General features: G+C 42.2%; 1 protein-coding gene across 1 annotated transcript; it reads left to right on the top strand.

Annotated features, from left to right (window-relative positions):
* Positions 1-15,764: 15,764 nt before the first annotated feature.
* On the top strand, positions 15,765-19,140 carry LOC147422760 (uncharacterized). The gene is made up of 2 exons (XM_086502751.1): positions 15,765-16,658; positions 17,840-19,140. Exons 1-2 carry the CDS (start codon positions 15,824-15,826, stop codon positions 18,526-18,528), a joined length of 1,524 nt encoding a protein of 507 aa, XP_086358877.1. The 5' UTR covers positions 15,765-15,823; the 3' UTR covers positions 18,529-19,140.
* Positions 19,141-19,560: the final 420 nt, after the last annotated feature.

Genomic DNA, 19,560 nt, shown 5'->3' with positions numbered 1-19,560 from the left:
ATGTCTTTACATTGGCTGGAGGTGCCATATCATCGCGATCTCGATTACAAGATTGTGTTACGCAGTCTACTACAGAAGCTGAGTATGTTGCAGCAAATGAGGCATGCAAAGAAGCTATTTGGCTTGGTAGATTGGTTGCAGACTTGGGAATCAATGCAGATATGCCAGAGTTATATTGTGATAGTCAAAGTGCTATACAATTGGCAAAGAATCCAGTGTTCCATTCGAAGACTAAGCATATTGATGTGAAGTATCACTTCATTAGGGAAGTACTTGAAGACAAGCAGATACAACTGCTGAAGATCCACACCAAGGACAATCCTGCTGATCTACTCACAAAGGGACTTCCAGGAGAGGGCTTTGTGCATTGTCGTGAGTTATTGGGCATTGGATAGATGGCAGCCATGTAAATCTTTGTACATTTATGTTCATAGATTTACAGTTACTTAAAGTGCCACATTGGACTTTAAGTGGGAGGTTGTTGGGATTAAAGCCCAAGTGGCCTCTTATGCGGATATGGCCGGCCGCCCGCCTAACTCACTTACCTCTAACTCTTTGTATATACTAACATATTCTTTGTGAATACTAAGGATTTGGGAGATAACCCTTCTAACAGATCTCTGCGTACTGTGTACTGTGTAAGCTGTGTGTGTGTGTGAGAGAGAGAGTCGACCCACGCTCCGCTCCGCGACTTCAGTACGGTAAGTCCATAGAGTTGATGTAAGCTTCAAATCCCAATTTGTGCATTGAGCTTCCACTGTTTTGGTCAAGATAGATATCAAGGTCTTGTTAGTGCTCTCAGCTTGGCCATTTGCTTGTGGATAATAAGGCGTGGACTTATGGTGGGCTATCATGAATTTTGTCGTGAGTTCCTTTATCAAACCATTTATAAATGAGTACCATTGTCACTCACAATTTCAAAGGGACAACTAAATCTTGTTATAATATTCTCAAAGATAAACTTAGCAGTCGACCTTGCATCAGCCTTGCGTGTCGCCCTGGCTTTCGCCCACTTTATCACATAGTCAGTGGCAACGATAATATATTAAGATTGAGTGTTACGAGTTGTCGGACTAATTGGGCCTACAAAGTCTAAACCCCATTTTTCAAATGGTTGAGTCACTTTAACAGGATGTAAGGACATCTTATCCTTTCGTTGTGTGATCTTGTAGTGTTGTCATTCATCACATCCTTTTGCAAAAAGTGATGCATCCTTGAATAAGGTAGGCCACCAATAGCTTGATTGCAACACCTTTCTAGCAGTTAGTTCCCCTGAGAAATGTCCTCCGGCTATACCCATGTGGGTTTCTTGCAATATGTACAAATACTCATCCTCGGGCATAACGTCTAAGAATATCTTCCTTCCCTACCTTGTAGAGAGTTCCTGCAATTAGAGAATAAGGTTCACATTATTTTAATAGTTTTTGAGCTATATCCTTACAAAGCTCTTTGGGTGGAAAACCGTTAACTAAAAAGTTCACAATCTTCTCACTCCATTCAGGCATGGTCTCCACTAGGAATAGGGAAGTATCAGGCAATTCATCATCGACTCCAATAGGGGCTTCACCATTGGGTATGCGAGACAAATAATCCGCCATGACATGTCTTTTACCCGGTCTCACCACAATGAAAAAGATCAAACTCAAGAAGAATTAACAACCATCATGTAATTCTTCCCATGGAACATGGTTTATTTACTAGATACAACAATGCTTGATGATCAACATTGAAAACAAACTTGTTGGCAAGAAGGTAGTAGCAAAATTTCTTCACTAGGTAAATCATAGCTAAACTTTCCCGCTCTATACTGGTGTAGTTTCTCTTAGCATCATTCAATTGAAGACTTGCAAAGCTAATGGGGTAGTCCAATTTATGTTCTCTATGCGCGTATGTTGCACGTGTCAATGCAAGGAACTTGTCGATACACCGTGTGCGAGCCACAAATGGCTCCAAGCACACAACAAGCCTAAACTAGTAAGCTCAAAGATGACGATGGTGTGTCACTCACCGCTCTATGCTTGCTTCGTGGAGGATTCCTCGACGCGAAGAAGAGGGAGACGCCGCTACGCCGCGCTCACCCGCTTCGCCGCCGCAGTGCCGCAGTCGCAATGCTCGATCGCACACACTCTCTCTCTGTCTCCCTCTCTCTCTCTCTCTCACGTATACACACACACACACACACACACACACACACACAAAGAGGTGAAGAAGAAGAAGATGGAGATGGAGCAAGAGCACTCTTCAATTGCACAAATGAGAGAATGAGTGAATTTTAGGTTTAGTTGACTTTTATATGAGCTCGCCCCATTCACACTTGGGTGCCCATGCTTAGCCAACTAATCCCTTGAATGTTCCAATTAGAGTGCACCTCTCATCGGCGATCACTCTTACCCTTTTCCTATTGGACCAACAAGCCCGGTACCTGACTCTACCAAGTAAATAATACAACGTCCGTTGTAGGTGATATGGTGTCCGTGAGCCGTGAGGGTTAACATGCCCCCTTTTCTGATGTAGATTCCGTCCTCGGAAGCTATTGAGTTGAAGCTCGTTCGTCGAGGTGGAAGAGCATTTGAGATGAATGTCCTTAGCCTTCTTCAGTCACTGCAAAATCAAACAACATTGGCACAATAATTGCATTCTCATATAGAATTAAAAAGCATATGCAGTTGTAGGCAGACAATGTGATTGGTAACAGAATTTTAACCCATTTGTCAGCAATAAATATTAAATTGCAATATAATCAAATGCATAAACAGATGTAAAGGTAAAAAATTAAACAAGTCTGGGGTCGCTAATTTAACGATCGAAAGGCACTAGAGATCGACTATGAATACCATGGGTAAGCTTCTCAATTTTCTCTGCTCAATTAAGTTGTTTAGTCGCGAAAGCCAAGTATTTCATGTTCGAGGGCTGACTAGAGGCTATACCTAGAAGACCTTGTAGTTAAGCTACGATAAAAGGAATTTCTCATAAAATCATCGCCCTGACTGATTACTTTTTCTTTGACCCCCCCAAAGTCTTTTCACAGTGATTCCATTTTGACGTGTGTGCTTATTTTGTATGCCTTGGGTTTTTTGCTTCTCAAGGAAAAGCGCCCACACTGGGAACCTCTAGGGCTCTAGTACCATAGGCAATACATGTGAGTGAAGTACCAATTCAAGCTGAGATTTCTCTTCCAGCTTAAGATTTTACATTGTGGCACTTTGATTTTTTTGTTTGTTCGTTTTTAGCATTTTAATTTTGTAACTGTGGGGGGTCATATAACATTGTTACCCTCCCCAGGCTCATCACACTAGTAAACTCCCTTTATAATACTTAAGCTAAAGGTCAATAGGGTCAAGCCCACTAGAAAGCCCTAGTACATTTCACACAATGCTACCTAAATCGGATTAAGAACCTAAGTAACCATTGATAATTAGGAAGGCATTCCCCATGGTATTAAGAGAAGATCTCTAACACCTAGCTTGGTCAAACTAGCTTAGTCGGACTGCTTGATTTTTAAATCTAGACAAGTGATTGTGATGTAAAAAAAATTACATTGAATTTAATGTTTGATACTAAGAAAATGCGTTGAATATTATGCTACCAATCATAATTAAAGCAGACAAACATAGATGCAAAAAAGATAAGGGGCTAATGGACAAGAAACACCTGTTTCTGTTGATGATTGCGCTTGATTTGAAAAGTGGATGAGAGAAAGATTCCATGAAGGTCCAAATTCTAACCACAGCAACATGTTCCTGTACACACGAGGAAACACAAAGAATACCTCTAGGAGGCACATCAGTGGGAAAAGGAACTTTACTAATCATTCAACTCTAAAACAGAAACACTCCTATTGTAATAATCCTACCTACCCTCCATCACTTGAGTGATGAGGATCAAAGGTGTTTGATGACATAGGTTTTTGTATCAGTGTACCGGATGTGAATGTGTAGGTTTGGTCAATGTTTTGACTTTTATTGTGCATACTCGTTTGCTAATTGCTCTTGCTCTTTATTATTTTTCTTTTTTGTGAGTATAAGGCTTTATATATTCCTCTTTCTAAGATTGGGAGATTGAGAGGTCAGGGAGGAAGGTTGAGAGGGAAGCAAGTGAATGATGGATGTCAACAAACACTCCCCCTTCCTTGGGTAGATCATACCGTTTAAAATGTGCTCGTCACCCTTTGAAACCAATTGTTCTAGTTGGTACTAGGTCAGGATTTTTGCCAGTAGTTTTATATTACCTTAGGTGCCTCGTCGAGTTGCAAGGGTGGTAAGGTACTCTCCTAGGATCGAACTTGAAGTGGTTCAGCAGGTGATTCTTGAAACTGGGAGGTGTGGATTCCTTTGTAGCTTTATGGAGGTCCGCTATTGTAGGTGGAGGCTCTGGAGAAGCTTTTACCTCTATGGATGCATTACGTAAGGAGCTAGAAGCTTCATGGGGCTCCCCCCTTCCTGAGCTAGGTGGAACAAATCGTTCTTTCTTTGGCACCCAAACTAGCTCTGGAGCGAGTGTGTAGCGTTCTGTGGTTTTTTTCTTTCCACGATCGTTAATTTGTTTTGGAGCTACAGGATTGAGCTCACATGGGCCCGGTGACAAGTAAGAGTACAATTTACGTTTTGGCACCCAGATTTGATCATTTCCTTGATAGTAGCCTTGGGCTTTCAATAGTCGTTTAGGAATCCACCAACACGTTTCCTTACATTTCTTGGAGCAAGTGGGACGTTTCTTACAAGGCTTCTGTTTTTTAGTACTAGCTATGGTCACTAAAGAAGCTTTAGGGACCCACTTGTATGTTTTCTTTGTTATATGAGGATGAGTCTTGTCAGAAGCTATATACATTGTTTGTAGCATATTTAAGGGTACAAGTGGTGGCATTTCATCCCCCTCGGGTGTTACCTAGGTCGTCCCCCTATTTCCCCAAGTGTCTATGGTTGCCGCTAGGTGGACCCAATCCACATTGTCCAACTCAGTCATCCCAGGTAGTACATCCATATAAGGAGAATCTTCCCCAACATCAGTGTCCGCTTTACACGTATAACAATACTGCAATGGGGCCGAGTGAACTGTGGTGTTAAATCTATGATCAATTATAAACCTGTTTCCTAGAGGATGTGCTCGACCCGTCACAAGATCCACTCGAATGACAGAATCTTGGAACTGCAGGTAGACATGGTTTTTAGACTAGTCATGCACCATTTTTGCTTCCCTCATGAAAGGACGTCCTAAGATCATCTCCGATGCCATAGTGTGTTTGGAGAAATCCATAACAATGAAGGTAATCCTTATTTTATGTCCAAAGACCTTGATCTTTAGATCTTCTAGCATCCCAATTGGTTTAACAATAGACCCATTGGCCATCTTCACTACTATGGTTGTGGTCGCAAGGTGAGGTCTTCCCATAGTTTCCCAGCAATTTTTAGTCACAATGCTAACCCCAGCGCCACCATCAAGGATTCCCTTCATAGTTAATCCCTTAGTAGTATTGGTATGGTCGCATTGGATTCATCACCCTCAAAGTATTGTCCCAACTTGTTAAGAGGTATTTCTATAACAAGGTTCTCATCTAGTTTGGGTTGTGGATCTAAGTGTTCCTCCTCTATTGGCATCTCCCGAGCTCCATCCATGTGGGCAAATTGTGGCAGCCCAAACTTTAGTTCTCCATTGAGGAAGGCTTGTAGAGCTGAGACTAGCTCAGGGTCTTTATATAGTTTGGACATGATGGTGGTTCTAACTTCTGAAGACATGAAATCCATCAATTTGGCAATGTTTAACGGCACCTTTTGGCCTTGAGTCCCTTGACGTAGGGAAGATGGGATCTCCATTTCTTCGATAGGATCAAGTAGTCCCTCTGTAAACATTCTTTCCATCAAGAAGTGAGTACGCCCACTTTCCCATGACTTTAAGTCACTTTCTTCTTGGATGACACTAGGTATGGCTAAGGGTCTATGGTCTTGGTGAGGTTGTTGTTGCGTAGGGAACACGGTGTCGGTAATCTGGATCTACCTAGGTGCTGGTTCTAGATCCCTTTGGGTATCTTCTACCAAACTCCTTAATTGCTTGACTCGCTCAATCTCCTCTGTAGGGTTTGGATAATTTTCTATCTTCATCTTGGATCCTGGCCATTGTGGCTCATGAAGATCTTCCTTGTTGGTTTCTATCTTAGTGGTCGTTTTGGTCTCCATGGTTTCACCTGAATCAGAATCCTCTTCAGCGTGATTCATATATACGGGGTCGTCACCAGTCCCTATGTTGGTCTTTGAGCTGGGGTCTAACTTCGTTGCTTTTTGCGATCTCTTTCTTCGTGTTTTCTTCTTTTTTTGAGATTGGGCAATTGATGCCGTGTCTCTTTCCTCAAGAATATAATTTTGTTTTTGGAGCATCGATCGTGTGAGTACGTTTATTGGTACCACAGGTGTACTTGGTGATGGGTCCTCGGTAACCTCAATCAAGTTTAATGGCGTGATCTTCGGTGCATTTGGATTATTTGGACATTGGGCAATCAAATGATCTATGCCACATCGATTACACATGAGTATTGGTATTGTAGATGTGCTCGCTTGATTGGTTTGCATTAGTGTGGCGTTCTTTTGTAGGCTAATAGGACACTCGGCTACACGATGTGGACCTCCACACTCATAGCATTGAAGAGGTGGTCTCTTAGTAGTGTAATTGATATTTTGGCCTCTTGCCGCAAGAGCAGCTACTTGATATACAGGTTTGACTTGTCCCCAATAGTCCTCCATGTAGTATTGTGGACTTTCTTCAAGCACATCCAGCCCCTAGGCAATATTAGGATCTATACCTTCCTCACAGCCTTCCAAACAAGCAATAGATGACTCACAACCCTCTCGATTCACAGAAGTGATTCTTGGATGTGGTGGTTGCGGTCCTAGCACTGGAGGTGGTAAGGGTGTTGTCTGAACAACATTTTGGGCCCTAGGGACCATGTGTTGTGCTGTTTGTTCAAGAGGTGGGGCCGGCATCAATGCGGGCACTCGAGGTGTGTCTGTCCATGCTAAAGTTGGTCTATTGGCCATCACGCACATTGTTTCAGTCAACACGCTTAACAATAAAACACACTATATGCATGTCAAAAAGACTATTAAGGCACATCAAAGGGTAACCCTCTTCAGATCTCACATTTTCAAGCATCATGGCTTTCCAACATCCATAGTGTCGGACAAAGATCCTAGAATGACCAGTAATTTCTAGAAGGGTCTGTTTGAGAATCTAGGAAGTAGATTTACTCTCTCTTTTGGCCTATCATCCACAAACGGATGACCAAAGTGAAATAACTAATCTAACGATTCTTGATCTACTAAAAGCCTATGTCATGGAAGTAGATCAACGTTCTCAATGAGAGAAAAACCTACCTCTTATAGAGTATGCGTACAATGACATTATACATACTTATCTAGGGAAAGCACCTTTCGAAGTTAAAGAGGGAAGATCCAAAAGCCCCTTACTACTTAAAGTACATGGGAAGATCGTCGCTACTAATGACTATAGCCGAGACTCACAAGAATCTTTTCCAAAGATTAAAGAGGTTATATCCATCTCAAAGCAAAGGCAAAAAGGGCTGCTGCTGCTAATAAGCACAGAAGAGCCTTAGCCTTTAAGTAAAATGATTGGGTCTTGCTAAAGTTTCTCAAGGCTCGTCTAAGGCATACTACGGGCAAGAATCCTATGGGCCACCAAGAGTATTATGCTAAACTAGCAAAAAGATACTATGTTCCTTTTTAAATTCTTAAGCCAATCAATGAGATGGCTTATCAATTAAAGTTGCCCAACCATTGGCTCATGCACCATGTCTTCCATGAGAGCCTACGTAAGCCTTACAAAGGAGCGCCATCAAAATTAGCAACAGTTGTTGCAGACCCTCCAAAAATCAAAGATCAAGAAGAAGTACTTCAATCTGAGTCCATCCTATGACACGAAGACAAGGTATTAAGAAACGGTAAGATTATCTGACGATATCTTATTAAGTTAAAGAATTATCATTTTAAAGATGCTAAATGGATGCAAGGAACTTAGCTTAAGGATAATATGAACCTTGCCAATGCTTACAATGTTGCACTAGAGTAAGCATATTAAAATTCATTTTAAATGAACAATGTTTTTGTCTTATAAGACTAGTTCTCTTTTTATTGTGCACAAATTTAAATAGTATGCATGCTTAGTGTAACATTTAATGGCCTAAAAACTTGTGTGTAGCCGAAATTAGCATGAACATAGTGGGCATTTCATTAGAATAGATTCCTAATGAGAATTACAAGAGTGCTTGGGTGGAGAGAGCAACAAAAATCATAACACCTAGTTAGATAGCATGAACAATACTTCAAAAGAGAGATAAATTAAGCTATTGACAACAGTTGAGGACCGGATTTGCATGGAGCCGGTCCCCCCTCCAAAAGGCTTTGTATTATGGTTTCTCCCATCAAGAGAGACATTGTATAATACAATTCTTTGTGTTCCTTCAAGACTAGCTAGTGCAATGAAGATGAAAGCTTCATGCACTAAGCAAAACACTTAGCAAACACAACATCACTTTTTATCCCTGGTCTCAGACCCAAGACCTCACACACCTTCAAAGATGGTGAGAGCTAGCAGGGTATGAGAGTAGATTGAGAGGAAGAAGGAGTATTCTTACGAGAAAGATGTACATCTCCTCACATAATCACTCATATTAGCATAGCTTAGCTTAGTAGAGGAGATGAGCATGCATTGAAGCTTGGCTCTTGGTTGGATTTGCATCACAAAGCCAAGAGTTGTTGGTATAGGCCTCCCTTCTCACAAGCTTGGAGTAGGTGGTAAGCTTTCCATTAAAGCTTTAGAAGGAGAGAGAGTCTTCTTTACTTCACACATGAGATTGTGTGAGTGTGTGTGTGATAATGCCCTGCAAAAATCAGCTCCCTCTCTCCCTTGGGCAACCCCTCTTGCTATTTTCTCTTGCTATCCTCTCATTGGACCTCCCTAGGGCTAGCCAATGACAACTAAGCAGCATAAGTGATAGCCTTCTGACATGTGTCCCCCTTTCCCCTTTTGTGAGAGCTTTAGGTAATTTAATAATTCAACTAAACTCTCATTGGACCCCTTTGCCTCCTGGCCAATAAGAATAAGGCAATCCATTGGGCTGCTGAATGCTCATTGGACCCCTTGGGAGATTGTCCAATAGTCTTCTAGAGGACTTAATTCTCATTGGTTCTTTTATCAAGTGTTTTTAAATTAATTAAACTAGATTTACTCTAGCCTAATTCTCATTGGTCCACCTCCAAGGCCATCCAATAGGAATTGGGTATACCTTGTGGGCATCTGGCCTAGGGAGCTGACATGTGTCCCTCATTCCCTTTGTGTAAAGGGAGCTTGTGTGTGTGTGTGTGTGTGTGACTTTCTCTCTCATCCTCTACAAGCTAGGCTTGCCCCCTCCTAAGTAGGGATTTGTAAAGACTTTTTTGACACACACAAAGCATCCAATTCCCCCATGGTTGACCTTTGAACACAACCTTTGAATTTTGGAACCTTAGCATTTTGGAAGTCTTAATGGGCTGAACCTTAGGGTCTTTTTAGCCCATTGTTGCACATGGCTCTTTTGCAGATGGCCCCCCCTTTGGATCCCTATTTTCCCTCCTTTGGATCCCTACCGTGGCCGGTCTGCTAGCTTAACCAATATTCTAGCTTTTTCTCCCCTGGCACTTCCCCATATTAAATGATCAATTAAACATGAGAAAATAATTTAGGAGAATTAGATATTGATTATTATGACACTGAGGATCATGTTTGTTTTGACAACGTCTCACAAACACCAAGTAGAACTTGTCACTCTACTTTGGAAGTATGATATAGACTAAAGAGCAGACATGCTTGCGACAGCTACGTCTCCCAAGCACCAAATGGATTAGTCATCCATCTTGGAATGATGTCGAAGGGTAAAAAGGGATTCTCTACCCGCTAAGTAACATGGACTAATGACTAGGCTTTATCTTCTCTACCTCATAGTCGAGGACGACTATGATTTCAAGAGAGAGGTAATGTCATAAAATATAATATCTAACTTTACAAAATGATTTTCTCATATTAAATTGATAATTTAATGTGGGAGAATAAATGAGAACAAGAGTTAGAATAGAGACATGTGCTTCTAGACCTATCTCAACACGGGACCAAAAAGAGAGATGGTTGCATCTCAATAGGGGTCCAAAAGAAGATGGTCTATCAAAGAGCAATGTGCAATAAGTGCTTCTAGACTTACCTCAACAGGGGACCAAGAGGAGAGATGGTTATATCTCAATAGGGGTCCAAAAAGAGGTATCTATCAACGAGCAACGTGCATGTAATGGACCTTAAAATACCTTAGGGTTAGCTTCATTAAAGACCTCCAATGGTTAGTGTTAAAAGTCCTTTGACCTTAGGTAAGCTAGGGCTGAGCTTGAGGTGGGAACCCAACCTAAGCTTTAGGTGCTTTGTCGTGCTTGATGACTAAGGTGCTTGAGGTTCTTGTCATGCTTGATGAGGAAGGTGATTGAGAAGCTTTCTATGCATGGGGGTTAAGGTTCTCGAGTCAAAAAGACTCCCTACAAACTTAATGAGGAAGGTGCTTGAGAAGCTTCGTATGCATGGGGCGTAAGGTGCTTGAGTCAAAAAGAGACCCTACAAACTTAATGAGGAAGGTGCTTGAGAAGCTTCCCATGCATGAAAGTCTCAAAATTAGGGGAATCTTTGACCCCTTTTCTCAAAGGGCACATGGGACACATGTCAGACTCTCCCTATGCTTAGCCACATGGTGTGCTTAAATGCTATTGGCTGGGCTAAAGAGGGGTCCAATGAGCTTCTAGTTCCATCCAACAAATATCTAGATATTTTCAAGCTCTCTCTCTCTCTCTCTAAGGGGTAAGGAGGACACTTGTCCAAAGACTACCCATGTACTTGAATGCATGCTGCATGTGATTGGCTTGGGGGGGGGGGGGGGGGGGGGAGGGGTCCAATGAGCTTGAAGCATGTGAAAAAGCTACAACTCACCCCAAGCAAGCAAGGGGGGTGTTGGGGGATATACAACACACACACACACACACTCATTTTGTGGATAATTATCACTTGTGAAAGTTGAGGAACTCCACCTCCTTCTCCAAGCTTGTGAGAAGTGAGAGCCTACACCAACACACTTGGCTATGGAATGCAAATCCAACCAAGAGCCATGCTTCAATGCTTAAGCTTGCCATCTTCTCCATCTTCATTACTATGCTATTATGTATGCTAGCAAGAAGAGTGATGATAAGTGAGGAACTATTTCTTTCTCCAATGGAATGTTCTTCTTCCTCTTCCCTATCCTCATTCCCTGCTAGCTCTTTCCACCTTTGAAGGTGTTTGAGGCCTTGGGACTGAGGCTTGGGATAGTTAATGCTTTCTACAAAGTTTATGGTATGTTTGTGATGCATGAAGCTTTCCATCTTCATTACATCACGAAGGTCACAAGGAACACAAAGATTGTATTGTACCAAGTCTCTCTTGATGGGATAAACTATAATACAAATGCCTATTGGAGGGGGGATCGGCTCCGTATGAATCCGGTCCTCAATTGTTGTCATGTTCTCTAAACTCTCTCTCTTGCAAAAGTATTGTTCATGCCAAGTTAACTAAGTATTATGTTTATGTTGCTACCATCAATTAAGTTCACCCGCTATGCTCACAAAGTAATCTCACAAAAGTGCTTCATCTAATTTCCTAATTCTGCTACTCTCAAAGTTCATAGGCCATTTCCATTACACATCGTTATACATTCTGCGACTTCTGCCAAAATCTCGACTGTCGAATTCACTTTTGCTATCATGCCTGTCTCGTTACCTAGACTACTTTTGATGTTCTTGATCTCAAGTTAGGTATAATAATTGTATTGTCCGTCCATAGGCTCACACACACACACACACACACACACACACACACACACACAAACTCGCACAGGCCTTGAAGGTTACACAGAGCTGCACTCTAATTAGAGCATAGGGAGAGCTATGTCTCCTCTACCTCGGAAATCAAGTAGGCACTACTCTCTCTCTCTCTCTCTCTCTCTCTCTCTCTCTCTCTCTCTCTCTCTCTCTCAAGTGCACCACATTTAGCAAACATGCCAACCAAGGCATTGCTAATCACCTCATTTTTTTTTTCAACAAGCATTGACTTATAATATCACTGTGAATATTTATTCCCATATCAGCATTTTGCGCAGAGCCACATGCCTTCAAGATGCATGCATATATGATTGCATCTAGAGAGAGGCCCTCCCTTTGCATCCACTGAAAATAGCCTCAAGCTTTCTGGCCTGCTCGTGTCACATGCATCCCGCAATCACTGCACTCTAAGAGACGACATTCCATATAGGAAGCTCCTCAAGCACTCTTTGTGCTTTTTGAAGTGTACCACATTTGGCATACATATTGATCAAGGCATTGTGAATCACAAAAGTTTTTTGCAATAGCCCCAACTAACAATATCAAAGTGAATATTTAAGCCCATATCAACACATGCCTTCAAGATGCATGTGTAGGTGATTGCAAAGGCCCTCACTTTGGATTCGTTGAAAATAGCCTAGAGCTTTCTGGCCCTACTCCTATTGTGCGCATCCCATGATCAATGCATTCCAAGAGACATTGTTTTGAACAAAAATGTCCTTAAGCACTATTTGTGCTTTCTCAAGTGCACTACATTTGGCATACACATTAACCAAGGTAGTGCCGAGCACGACATCTCTTTTCAATAGCCTCTGACTAACAATATCATCGTGAATTTTTGTGTGTCCATATCAGCATCTTGAATAAAGCCACATGCCTTTAAGATGCACGCCTAGGTGATTGCCTCTGGAGATAGGCCCTTGCTACACATCTGCTGAAAATAGCCCATAGCTTCATAGCCCTGTCTATATTGGGCATATCCTGCAATCAGTGCGTTCCACAAGACAACATCCTACATAGTAAGCTCGTCAAAGACTTGTTGCGCACTTATTTACAGGTGCACCGCACTTGACATAAATACTGATCAACATTTTCCCCAAGTAGGCATTCTTTTCAAGTAACCCACAATTGTGAACATCAGCATGAATCCTATTGTCTTGTGCAAAACATTCTGCTTAGTACAGTCTTTAAGTGAGTTCACAAAAGAAAGACCCATTCTCTTGCTCTCCAATTCTGCTTGTGTAGCCTTTATTACTGCTTGCTTGGCAGTGTTGCGGGAGAAAATGGACGTGTGTGGACCAAGGCATTGCCAAGCATGGAAATCTTTGCAACAGCCCTTGGCTAACAATATCAGAGTAAATATTTAAGCCCATAACAGCATCTTGGGTAGAGCCGCATGCCTTCAAGATGCACGCGTAGGTGATTGCATATGGACAGAGGCCCTCACTTTGAATCCGCTAAAAACTTTATGCCGTGCTCCTCTTGTGAGTATCCTACAATCAGTGCATTCCAAGAGATGTCGCTTCGAATAGTAAGTTCCACAAGCACTTTTTCTGCTTTCTCAAGTGCACCACAATTGGCATACATGCCAAGGTAGTGCCAAGTGCATTGCTTTTTTCCAACAGCCCCTGGCTGACAACATCATCGTGAATTATTTTACCCATATTAGCATCTTGCATAATGCCACATGCCTTCAACAGCAAGCGTAGGTGATTGGATTTGGAGAGTTTCCCTCTCTTTGCATCTACTGAAAACAGCCCAGAGCTTCCTGGCCCTACCTCTGTTGGGCATGTCCCGCAATCAGAGCATTCCAAGAGATGACATTCTAGACAAGAAGCTCATTAAGCATTTTTTGTGTTTATGAAGTACACCACATTTGGCATACATGTCGACCAAGGCAGTGCCAAGCACAACATTTTTTGTCAACAGCCCTTGACTAACAAGATCATCATGATCTCTTTTGCCAATACCAACATGTTGCATGATGTCAGATGCCTTCAGGTTGCACATGTAGGTGATTGCATATGGATCTCGAGGCCTTCTCTTCGCATCTGGTGAAAATAGTCTAAAGCTTCTTGGTCCTGCCCCTGTTTGGCATATCCCACAATCAATGCATTCCAAAAGACAACATGCCTGATAGGAAGCTTGTTAGGACTTGGTGTGCTCAAACAAGTACACCACAATTTGACATACATATTGACTGACATGTTGGCTAAGTATGTGTTATTTTCAAGTAACCGACTATAGCAAATATCAGCATGTATTCCGCTGCCTTGGTACAAATCATTGTTCATAGCATAGTCTTTAAGTGAGCTCACAAAAGAAAGACCCAAGTGAGTATCCTAGACAAGGCTATCATCACTGAGTGCACCATGACTCATACAACATAGACGCTCTCTTGACAAAGAGTGCTTTATGAAGTACACCACATTTGGCATACATGTCAACCAAGGCAGTTCCAATTGTTTGTTTTCAACAGCCCTTGGCTAACACTATCTTCGTGAATTCTTTTGCCCATATCATAATCTTGCATAATGCCACATGCCTTCAAGATACAAGCGTAGGTGACGACATTTTGGACAGGAAGCTCCTCAAGCACTTTTTGTGCTTTATAAAGTACACCACATTTTGCATACATGTCGACCAAGGTAGTGCCAAGCACGACTACTGCATGCCTTCAAGATGCAAGTGTAGGTGATTGCATTTGGAGAGATGCACTCTCTTTGTATATGCTGAAAAAAACCCAGAGCTTCTTAGCCATGTCCTTGTTCGACATATCCCGCACTCAATGCGCTCCAAGAGACAACATTCCGGACAAGAAGCTCGTCAAGGACTTGTTGCGCTCAGACAAGTACACCACTTTTGAGATACATACTGACTGTGTCATTTCTTTGGCATCTTCCATGTCTATGACATTGAATATTATTCTCTAGACCTTATAACAACTCCTAAGGCAAAGAGTTGCCCACTAGCTTGTCATGTATACCGAGCTAAGACCACTTTATCATCTCCATGAGTTCTTCGAGGGTCCCATAGCCAGCTGCGCATCCAAGCAGGCATCTCTCTCTCTCTCTCTCTCTCTCTCTCTCTCTCTCTCTCTCCCTCTCTCTCTCTCTCTCTCTCTCTCTCTCTCTCTCTCTCTCTCTCTCTCTCTCCATCCACACATACAAATGGTGGATTACATTTGTATCCGTCGGTAGAGAAAGAAATTTACAACGGTAGTGAAAGCTTTGTCACAACTCACATCAGTACGAGAACGAATACACACACACACACACACACACACAACCATCTCTGATACACATACACATAGGCTAGAGCAATGCTGAGATGGCATTGGAGAAAACTATGTGTGTGTGTGTGTGTGTGTGCGTGCGTGCGCGCGCAATCCTCTGCCAAGTCTCGACTCCTGTTGTCCACTTTTTCTTTTTCGCTACCTTTTGGCATTTTTGTAAATTTCTTAGATATTCCACGCAAAAAATCCTGATATCCACATTCTCTAAATCGATATTAGACAATCAAGGTAAACATTAACCTATGCTATGTTTTAGAGCATGGTCACGTGATGCTTAGTTATCAATTATTGATAACTAAGCCAACTATGCTGAAACAGAACATTAAAGGAATAACTAAACCTCTTGCATGGTCACGTGAGGCTTGGTCATTGATTCATCCTCCCAACTAAGCCTTGAATCTCACAACTATGCCAAAATCGGCATAGTTACAAAGGGTGGGCATAGTTATTCATTTAATGGTCCTTTTTGCGTGTGACCAAGTTATTAGTTATTCGTTCAAATAACTAATAACTAAACCTCGCGTGACCATAGCCTTAGTTCGATGTGAATTCAGGCATTTCTCACACACCACCCCATCTCTCGCTTGCTTCTCTCCCCGCCATGGAACCTGCGGGCGGACTCGCTTGGCCTGCCAGAGGCGGCCCCGGCGATGGCTCCTCACTGAGAAGGGAGATCCCGTCATCACCTGCCTGGGAGCCTCCCCAGAAGAAATTGAGGAACAACGCCTTCCACTCACCCGCCAGCACGTATCCAAGCCAAGAGACTGTAAATTACGCGAGGGAAGACGGGCAGGGTCTTTTACCAAGTCTCTCTCATCACCCTCCAGCACATGCAGCAGGCGAACAACTCTATGGAGAGCGAGAAAGTTTCGGTCCTTTTAGTCACGGCCAAGGTATGCCCGCATATGGAGGGCAACAACAGATGCAGTCTGGCAACTTCAACATGGCCCCTCAAAGTGCCACTCCTACTCCTGGTTTCCCTCCCGGATCTGCAAAGGGCACGGGTGCCCTTTTCCTTAAAACAAAGCTCTGCACCAAGTTCAAGTTGGGGACTTGCACTTTCAATGAGCGCTGCCATTTTGCTCATGGCATGGAAGACCTTAGAAAGCCCCCTGCTGGCTGGGAGACAATGGTTGTGAGTGCGGGGCAAGGAAGCCCTTTTCCTGGTAGAACAGCAGGTGATGGAAACTTGCAACAGCGAAAAAAGTCATCTAAACCTTGTCGATTTTTTGCAGATGGTAAAGAATGCCCTTATGGGGACAGATGCACTTTTGTTCATGTTGCTGGTGATGATGCCTATCCAGCTTCTGGATTCGGCAGCTCAGATGGCAGAGGATTGCCTACTCCCAGGCTCAAAACTCGTATGTGTGCGAGGTGGGAAAGAGGGGAAGCTTGTAACTACGGGGAGAGATGCCATTATGCACATGGCTATGCGGGTACTCTCTTATTGGTTAATGGTTTGTTGGTACTTGTAGGGCGGTTGAGTTTCTCTCTCATCAGTGTTGTTTGCTCTGTTGTATACTGTAATTATATTGAATTGAAATTAGAAAACCTACTTTCTCGAGTTGTCTAATGGCATTGAACTTTTACTGTCAGTTAGTCACTTCATTGACCTGAAGTGCTTGAATCTGTATTTATTTTTAGTCTCTTTAATTTCTTGTGCGTATGTAGATTTATTTAATATTGATGTTAAGGGTCTTATGAACTTGGGATATTTTAAGTCTGTGTAATTTGTGTTTTGTTTTAAACTTGACGTTAAGGTCAGAGGCATTAAACTGTGCACAACTGATTTGATTATGTGAGCCGGCTGTCTTGACGTCATAATTTCAATGTTTCTCTAGCTTGGCAAATGCAGGTTTTGGAGGTGTTTTCTCTGTGGTCTTCTGTGTAACCCTCTCTTGGTGACAAGTTTATCCCAGCTGTTTCATACTAGTACGGTCAACTCGCCAATAATTTTGTTTAGTTTAAGTTTAGAGAAGAATACGAACATCCGTCCTGTTTTGAAAGGTCACATATTTAGTAAAGTGGCCTTCAAACGTCAATGCATCCTGTCCGCTTGTCTAGAAGCTGTCATATCTTCCTCAATTAAGTACAGCCTTGGCTGTTTAATAATGTCATCTAAGCGGCGGAAGTTAACTCACCAATAATTTTGTTTAGTTTAAGTTTAGAGAAGAGTATGAACATCCGTTCTATTTTGAAAGGAGTAAAGTGGCCTTCAAATGTCAATGCATCCTGTCCGCTTGTCTAGAAGCTGATATATCTTCTTCAATTCAGTACAGCCTTGGCTGTTTAATAATGTCATCTAAGCGGCAAATTTATTTGTAGAGGTCAATTCTGTTTTGTTTGTTGTTGACTTTCATGGTATTTGTTAATACTTTCACTCCATGCCTTTGGGTCCTTGTTGCTTAATAAGTTGCTAGTTGGGCGTTAAAGCAGACATGTGTCTTAATGTAAAGTAGCTAATCAATAATATAGAAATGTTATTGTTGTATGTGTGTGGAGGTGTTTTGTGGTGGTATGAGTAGCTTCATGTCTGTACTTCAGACATTGAATTAGGCAGCTTATTTCAGTTGAATTTCTCATTTGTCAGATATTTACATAGTGTGCATTCTTGCAGAGTTGCAGAGCGACAATGGAGTGTCAGCCTACAGTAACGACAACGCTCCAGCAGCCAACAAAGTGCAATATTCAAACCCAAGCTTGGAGACTCCACCTTTTGTGCCTCAGTTTTCACATGCGAAGCCCATGAATGCTCCTCCTGCTGCTGCTCCACTCGGGGGATTGCATTTTATGACAACTACAAATGCTCCTCCCTCAAACGCCTATCCTACCACAGGCACAGGAGCACAACCAGCAATTAATCCTTTTATAGGAAACCAGGGCTATTGGAATGGAACTTCAGCACAAGGTGGAGTTCTGGAAACTCAAATATCTGGTTTGTGGGCTGGTCATAATCCTATTGTGGAGGGAGGCTACTCCAAAGACCTGCCAAGTTCTGGTCAGTACTTACCAGCACAGGCTCAGCAGCTGTCATTGGGTCAGTCGTATGCTACTGGAAATGTTGTTACATATCAAGATCCCAAGCTGAGTGTGAATGGTATTTACCAAGACCCCAAGCAGAGTGTGCACGTGCCTTATGTGCAGGATGGTGGTAGCAATAATTATGGTATTTATCATCAAGATCCCAAGCAGACCGTGCATGTGCCTTATGGGCAGGATGGTGCCAACACTAATTTTCAGACTGAAGCCTTGGGTGGCAACGGAGCTTATTATCCGGCCACTTATTTGCCTAATCCTCCCGCTTGACTTTTGCAGCACTATCGTCATTGATCACTCCAGAATTTTCTACAATGTTTCTTCAGTTTGGTGCTTTTAAGTGTTAGGTCGTGTGTTTTTTTGCTTCTTTGTTTTCCATTTTTTTTTTCCTTACCTGCACGCAAACCCTCGTCTTTACAACCTTTGCATCCTTTTACCTTCAACAGCAACTGTACATGAGGTTGTATAGTTTGGTTGGCAACTTTCTTGACAAGATGGCAGCAGATAGTCACTATGGTTGGCCCGGCTGTTTGGAGTAAATGTCAAATCACAGGCAAGAGCTCATCGACGACTGGGAGAAGTAATTTTGAGAGTTTTTTCAAGGTAAGAACCGCTCCCTGGAGGAATAACAGTAGATACATACATATGGTGTTTTTTAAGCTAGTGAAATTTTTTAGAGTGGCTCAGCTTTAGCTGGCTTTTTTGTTAAATTATCATCTTGAAAGTGTTCCTACTTTCAACTGGAAAGGTTTGTATGTGTTAGTCGTGGGTTATTACAAAAGTCCTGGTACAAGTGATGCCTGGTAATTGTACTTCTGGCAAAGACATTAGCACTGGTCTTGTGTATTGGAAATTTGCTCAATGAAGTTTCCTTTATGTTTTTGCTGGTTATTGAGAGCCAGTCTTCCCTACTTTCTTGACACTACACAAATTTGAAAGCTGTGACAGGACCTTTTCTACAACGAGGGTAGTTGATACTTTGCTAGTTTGTGCAGGGAAAAAATAAGACCTTCAAGAATGTGTGAGTGTAGGTGGGTTGGCAAATGCATCTTATTCATAAACCTATTAACTACAGGATTTGGGGCAAATTTTTTGAAAAATCCAGCAAATTTGGTACTTCTATATTGTATTTTTAGCAATTTACCTCTAGAAACCTCCAAAATTTGGACAATTTGGGCTAATCTTTTGACAGATGTGTTAGAGCGAAATGAGCTTGAAGGCCCGTCAAAAATAGCCATTGGGCTACAAATAGGTGCTTTTTTATACATCAGTTTTGCAATTTATCATGCAGACAGAAGAATG

This window comes from Adiantum capillus-veneris, chromosome 27 (genome assembly GCF_014529385.1).
Source record: "Adiantum capillus-veneris isolate H3 chromosome 27, ASM1452938v2, whole genome shotgun sequence".
Classification (NCBI taxonomy): domain Eukaryota; kingdom Viridiplantae; phylum Streptophyta; class Polypodiopsida; order Polypodiales; family Pteridaceae; genus Adiantum; species Adiantum capillus-veneris.
This window is presented reverse-complemented; position numbering and strand designations above follow the sequence as displayed.